The 7,721-nt window shown below is 42.1% G+C and overlaps 1 protein-coding gene across 1 annotated transcript; it reads left to right on the top strand.

Moving 5' to 3' along the window:
* The first annotated feature begins 1,245 nt into the window (after positions 1-1,245).
* On the top strand, positions 1,246-3,692 carry cybrd1 (cytochrome b reductase 1). The gene is made up of 4 exons (XM_083639523.1): positions 1,246-1,492; positions 2,141-2,349; positions 2,779-2,933; positions 3,026-3,692. Exons 1-4 carry the CDS (start codon positions 1,306-1,308, stop codon positions 3,309-3,311), a joined length of 837 nt encoding a protein of 278 aa, XP_083495649.1. The 5' UTR covers positions 1,246-1,305; the 3' UTR covers positions 3,312-3,692.
* The last annotated feature ends 4,029 nt before the right edge of the window (positions 3,693-7,721 follow it).

The raw sequence follows: 7,721 nt of genomic DNA, 5'->3' as shown, positions 1-7,721 counted from the left end.
TGGGGTCATAGGATGTTTCGGGTCTCGCAACATCATACACCCTCGCCCAGGTGACCAAGCCGGGGCTGGCCAAGCCCCAACTTACGTCCCAGTAGCTACCCACGGTCAGCCCTCTAGGAAGGGTTGAAGGTGGTCACAAATTACCACTCCGATAAACTTTTGGTAACCACAGATGTTATTTCATGCATTTAACCGAGTAAAACCCCATAGCCTTTTCCCCTGAGGACACATTCCTACTCTATTTCCTACTTAGTACTTACCAATGATGTTGATTGTTATTTATTTATTTATTTGAACAGAGTATATCAATAACAGAATGAAAGATACAACTATATGCAAATATTGTGCAGCTAAGAGACAAGAAACCCTAGAGCAGGGGTGTCAAACATAAGGCCCGGGGGCCAGAACCAGCCCGCAGGATGACTTTTCAAAGTATGAAAATTGCACTGAGAAATCCTACAAGCCAATTTTTCAAGCTCAGAATTTGACACCTAAAATTGATGCACTTGTGAAGGCTAAGAGATACCAGTTAACAGGAATACAACTTGTAAGGAAGTTGAGGAAGATGATGACTAGGTTGTTTACACTGGTGGCTGATTGCTGTGATTTTCTCTGTGCCTTTTAATAAAGCTTAGCAAAGCATGTGAACGCAGACTTTCATTTCAACTGCATCACCTGACCTGACATCAGTAACATGGCCTGTTGGGGGGTATGGCAGTATGTGTTGCTTTTTAGAATTGTGGCTAAAATGCATGTCTTCCAAGCCTGTGTATTATGATTGGAACTAGTAATAATTAGCCATACAATATATCACCATGTTCTAACTGCCCATTACACTGAAGCAATTAAATTATGCATGGAGAGGTGATGAGAGCCGAATATGTTGGTGAGATAGAGGCAGCCATGATGCAGATGCAAAAAGTATAAATAAAATGCACGTTCATTCCAGGCTGCTTGATCTCTTCACAGCAGCTTCCTCTGCCTCACTCTGATCACCTGCTGCTTTCAGAGAAGCAAACCGTGTAGTGAGAATGAGTTGATGCAAGTAGAATTTCGAAATCGCCCCTTCCTGGAAGTTTTTACAACAACAGAAGTTGCGAAAATGGTTACCAAGTTTCTGGGTCATGTGATCAGCTGAAAAAAATCTTGCTCACTTGACGCTGGTATCTTGGTCCACCCGGTGCACCAAGATACCAGCGTCAAGTGAGCAAGATGACTCCACCCCCCTCAACTCTTGCAGTTTGTCAGCAGCTCGGAGCTCCAGATCCAGCAGTTTCCTCCTGGTTGCCTGCTGCTCACTAGGCGATGGACAATTTGAAGCAGTTCGTGTTCGCTCTGTCGGCCGCCGCCTGTCTCGGTTTTGTCTGCGTCACATTTGTACTGACATGGGTCCTACACTTTAAAGAAGGTTTAGCCTGGGATGGAGGGCTGGCCGAGTTCAACTGGCATCCGGTGTTAATCGTGACTGGATTTATCTTTCTGCAGGGAATAGGTGAGAGAATTAAAAAGTGGTTTTGTTTTGAGGGTGGTGTGTGCGAAGTGTCAGCAACAGGCTGACTGTGCAACAGAAAGGTTTATTCTACAGCAGTCTCGCTCAGTTCCCCCGGATCTTGGGAGGTCTGCTGATGAGTAAGGCGCAGTCGTAATCACAAACTAAAAGTACAGTTCAACTGAATACTTGGTCATTCAGTTGTGCACATTTTAGCTCAACCGTGATGCAGTGGTAAATTATGGTGAATGTCATAATGGCAAAAACACCCATAGACCTACTGTAATCTAGAAGTGAGTAGCCAATTCATATTTTTGTCCTTTACAATAGCCTACTTATTACAGCACCATTTTGTAGGCTATTAAGTGTGCTATTAACTTACATTATAGCCTAAACATAAATGTCACCCTTAAAAAAGTAGGCTCAACTCAATTCTGCCAATAAATTGTTAAAATTGTAGGTGGGTATTATAGGCAATAGCCTACCATCCTCTGACTGCATCACTGCTTTATCATATTAAATGAGCTTGTGTCTGAAGCAAACTATAATGAGATCAGGGGAGATGTTGGAAATGTTGAATTTTGTTTTACTCACACTGTGCATCATAGTATACTGAGAATTTGTTGAATGACACTGAATGTTATCTTTCAGCCATCATTGTGTACAGACTCCCATGGACCTGGAAATTCAGCAAGCTAACGATGAAGTTTATCCATGCAGGCCTAAACTTACTGGCATTCATTTTTGCTGCTATATCCTTGGTAGCAGTATTTGACTTCCACAATGCTGCCAAAATCCCCAATATGTACAGTCTGCATAGCTGGCTGGGCCTGGCAGTTGTAATACTATACTCTCTACAGGTAAACTCACTTTATAAAACACAAAAATACAATAACTTTGTTAAAATGAAAAATCAAGTTTCACTTTTGTGATGTGGGACTGTAGACTACAGCATGTAACTGCTTCACTGACAATGCGAGAGTTTGAAGTCTCATATTTGTCTGACATGTCACATCCAAATGAGCTTTATTGTAACGGACAGTGCTATCACACTTTATGGCTCTACAGATCCAACACCACAGATAGGGGGTAGGAATGTATCTGACAGAAACTAGGCCAAATTACTACAGGACACGTGATTCAAAGGTGAATTCAGTAGGATTCCCCTTTTAGTAACAGCAAATACATTACTACACTACTACAAGTGTTTCCTGCAGTTTTTCTTGTAGTATTTACTCATGCTAAACAACAGTCTTGGCTTGTACTATTTGCCTTTTCTCCCTGAGCAGCTCGTTCTGGGAGTAGGTGTATACTTGATACCCATTGCACCTGTATCCGTGAGAGCAGCGCTTATGCCCATCCATGTCTACAGCGGCCTGTTCATCTTCACCAGTGCTATAGCCACAGCACTCATGGGCATCACAGAGAAACTCATTTTTGGCCTGTAAGTAAAGTAAAATATGTAAACCACATATACAAGTTTCTACTGCTGCCTTGGTGTGAGAATAACCTTTTTATTTGCACTTCATCACTAAGGAAAGATCCAAAGTATAAGGACTCTCCCCCAGAGGCAACCTTTGTGAACGTTCTGGGAGTCCTCATTGTGGTTTTTGGAGCTCTCATCCTCTGGATTGCCACTCGAACGTCTTGGAAACGCCCCAGTGACCAGTCATTTCACTCTCTGCATTCCGACGGGGGAGGTGAGGCCAACACCAAAGTGGGGCCAGCCCTGTCTCAACTTTCTGAGGGACTAGACGTAGACGCTGAGGCCTGCGGGGATGTCAGGAGGAGGAGTAACAAATCAGATGATCCGGTCGACTGATGGGCTGCAACTGATTCCGGCCCCAGTGGTGAACGCATCTACATCCAGTCTACACTGGCCAGAGAAAGTCACAAAAGAAAATGCTAATTGTGCCTATCTTTTCATACAAAACTTTCTCTCTAGCACCTTAAGTTGTTCCTTTAACTTGTATAATCTTGTCATTTTGAGCTTATTTCTGCAGTAAAATTGTTTTCTCAAACATTTATTGTAACTGAATGTAATACCACTCTTGGTATATACTTGGTATATAGTTTAGAAGTTATTCAGAAGATATGTGATAGGCTATATACATGGAGGCTATATAGCATTATGACAGTTTCTATATTTCTATATATTTTTTTAATATATGATCATAATCTATATTTTACAATAAATATATCTTCCCGCATTTTAGGATCTCACTTTGAATAGCTGTTGAATATTCAGACTGAATGACTAAGGCCCCGTTCAGACTAGAGGCCAAATCTGATTTGTGAACTTTAAATGACCTATAATGATTCTATCCAGATCGGTTTTATGAGTCTGAACAGCACTAAATCTGATTTGTGTCACTTGTCCCAAACCACACATGGAGGTAGTTTCAAGTGCGATTCCAATGTGCTTTCGACTATCTTCATATCACCCAAATCGCATTTGAGAGTCTTTTTCAGGGGGCGGGGGCTTGAAGAGCAGAGAGCAGACATGCAAACACTGTCAGAAACACAGCGCACCTAGCAAACTTTACTCATAATGGAGCTACTTCATAGATGGAAACAAACATTTGCTCACTGAAAATAGCAAATAGTGTGTACTTTCTTCTTTATCGACATTTTTTTCGAGAGGGGGTTGTACCCATTTCAGTGGTCTGTACAGACCATTGGTCTGTACCACTAGGGGGCGCTAAAGCGAATGGTCCGGACCAGTTGGTGTGGTCCGTCACTGTACCACGGACCACTGGTGTGTGGTCGGTCAGGTGGTCAGTGTGGTCTGTCATGTGGTCCGTCAGTGTTCCTTCTCATTTTAATGCATGGTCAGTCAGCACAGACGCTCTGACCATGGTCCGGACCACTTAGTGTGTGGTCGGTCAGGTGGTCAGTGTGGTCTGTCACGTGGTCCGTCAGTGTTCCTTCTCTTAATGCATCAGTCAGCGTACAGACGCTCTGACCATGGTCCGGACCACTTAGTGTGTGGTCGGTCAGCTGGTCAGTGTGGTCTGTCACGTGGTCCGTCAGTGTTCCTTCTCGTCAAAATGCATCAGTCAGTGTAGAGACGCTCTGACCATGGTCCGGACCACTTAATGTGTGGGCGGTCAGGTGGTCAGTGTGGTCCGTCAGTGTTCATTCTCCTCGCATCGTCAGTCAGCGTACAGACGCTCTGACCATGGTCCGGACCATTTAGTGTGTGGTCGGTCAGGTGGTCAGTCACGTAGGCTACGTGGTCCGTCAGTGTTCCTTCTCCTCTTAATGCATCGCAGTCAGCGTACAGACGCACTGACCATGGTCACGACCACTTCAGTGTGTGGTCGGTCATGTGGTCTGTCACATAACGTGGTCCGTCAGTGTTCCTCCTCGTCTTATGATCAGTGTACAGACGCACCGACCATGGTCCGGACCCCGTGTGTGGTCAGTCAGGTGGTCAGGACCCACGGCAGCTCAGAACAGCCCCCATCCCCCTGAACACTAAATCACAACTAGACAATACTGGCCTACACCTAGTTTTAACATAATACCCGATTTATATTTATTGCTGTCCTGTCATCAATAATTACTGCGATCATGCCTTTTCATCGCTGGAGCCTTGCTTGTCGAATCAGCTCCCAGGAACAATTAGGGCCTCGCACCCTCACAGGTGAGGGAGGGTATGCCACACCAAATGGTTCATTAAAGTGTTCCAAAGTATAGGATGTTGTAGACAGACTGTTCTTCACAAGATACAACACACCTCTAAACAGTCAGTGTCAAGTAGCTCTGAGATGCTAACTCCTCTTGCACACCTAGAAAGTGATGTGTTTTGTTCCCAGCTGTTTCACAGCAGTTTCTTTGGAGAAGAAGAAAATCCTGAATGACCCATCTCACCTTTTATTCTGTGATTATGACCTGCTGCCCTCGGGCAGACGATACAGAGCGTATAGATGTAAGAGTAACCGCTTCAAGCTCTCCTTCCTACCCACTTCTGTGTTATTGTTGAACAAACAGGCGGCACTGCCCCTTCCCCAAAGAGGGTGTTCCCCACAAGAAGAGCGGGTATAAGGACCCAGTCGTAGGAGGCTGTTCACTGCTGCTGTAACCTCTTTTAAAAACCAGGTCATATGCAGGTCGATTTCTTCTCACTTTTTTTTATATTTTATTATTTTATTTTATTTATTTTACTATTTTTACTATTTTTATTTTATTTTATTCTCTTAGCTTTTTTTTATTCTTACTCCTTATTCAGAACTCTCTACAAATAGAGGCTAATCTTGCCTGTCTTAGTATTAGTAGAGCTGAATTCTTTTTAAAACAAAGCAGAACTCTCTACTAATTTGGATTGCCTGTCCTAGTATTAGTAGAGCTGAATTATTTTTTAAACAAAGCAGAACTCTCTATTGTACTGTCTTATACTGAGTTCTGGTTTTATTTAGTTGAGTGCCCCATTGCTCTTGAGGTGAGGTTTGTACCTCCAAAAATTGTATTTATTTTATCTTCAATTCTTTTACTTTATCATATGGGAAATTGCAATGAGGGTTGTGCAATAAACCCACAATGACTGTGCAATATGCTTAGAAGTCATTAGGATGAAGTGTTGAACCAAATTGAACTAACCAGTGTTTGCTGTCTTTATTTTTATATTACACCGCTGGCACAATTTCCCAGTGGAAAGCGCATGTTGGCAAGGGACCACACTGTATGCTCGATGTGTTTTTTCCTGTCTGTTGTATGTATAGTGTCAAAACCTCTATACTTGCGATATGTGGCTGTTGTACGGCACTATTTGCCCAAGACAAATTTCCCCTCGGGGACAATAAAGTTCATCTCATCTCTCATCTCAAGAATTGCGTAGCCTAGAACTGAGTAACCTAGTTGGCATGAGCAGCGATAGCCACCATGGAAGAACAGACAAAGGAAATATTAACAAAAGAAAATGAAACGTCATCGACAGAAAAAAAACATGGAAAAGATGCAGAGCAAAATCATCACAGCAATGGCTGAGCACCAAAGGTGCAACCAAATTGAGTGAGGAATCGGATCTTGCAGACATCTATTGAAATGCTGTGTAGCAAATAAAATAATAAAGAACAATATTGTGCTTGTTATTGAGCGGAAGATGAAATGATGCCCTTACCAATAACTTATTGGCAAGAGGAAATTATTGCTCCCTGTGGCTCTATTTCACCAGAGGAAACCGATTGTAGGAGAAAACAAGCACAGATCCCGTAAGTTACAGGCCCACGCTCTGTGTGCTTCACCCAGAGGGCATTCAGACGATGTGCATCACCTCACTGACTGACTGACTCACATGAATTTGGCTTGTGTTGTCCTCGGCTGCACCATGGGAAAATGATGCACATAAAGGAGACATGGGAAAATTCCAGTGAAGAGAATAAAAGAATTAACAGGAATAAGTCTGTGTGATTACATGGATGCAAGAATTCCCCTGTGCCACAACAAAGCCAACAAAATACCATGTAAGTTAATCTAGGGCACCCTGAACGAACGACAGGAGGAAAGAGCTAGAACTTAGACACATTATTTTTTAGATATGCATGGGAGATAAGTAATTTTGAATAGAGTTTTTTAAATTGATTTAACACATTTCCTCAGTCAGCTCAGCCATGAAGACAAACTCATTCTGCCAGGCCGCTCAGCTCAGTTGGAAAATAATGCCATGACAGCTTTGTAGAAACCTCGCATCACAGTCAGCGTACAGACGCACTGACCATGGTCACGACCACTTCAGTGTGTGGTCGGCAGTGTTGGGCAAGTTACTTTAAAAATGTAATATACTACATATTACTAGTTACTTTCATTTGAAAGTAATAAGTTACTTTACAATATTACTTTCTGTGTAAAGTAACTCGTTACTTATTACACTACTTTTGCATTACTTTTACCAAAACAACAGCAGCAGCAGAATGACATCCCTGCCCCAGAACCATCCCGAAAAAATAATTTCAACCGCCATGAAGTCAGTGTAAACAATCCCAAATTCTAAATTTTATTCTTTTGCTTTGTTATTGTCATCTATAGTGGTTATTTGCATAAAAACACACAGTTTGATTAGGAAATGATTGTATCTTTTTTAAATATGTGCTTTGATTTAATCAAATGTAACTCAATTTGTAACTTGAGTTACTTGACAAAGTAACTGGTATAATATTACTGAAATCCTATAAGTAATAAGTTATATTACTGAGTTACTGCTAAAAGTAATATATTACATGTAATATGTTAC

Source organism: Poromitra crassiceps (genome assembly GCF_964638095.1).
Source record: "Poromitra crassiceps genome assembly, chromosome: 6".
Classification (NCBI taxonomy): Eukaryota; Metazoa; Chordata; class Actinopteri; order Beryciformes; family Melamphaidae; genus Poromitra; species Poromitra crassiceps.
Note: the sequence above shows the minus strand (reverse complement) of the source record. Positions and strands in the feature narration are given on the sequence as shown.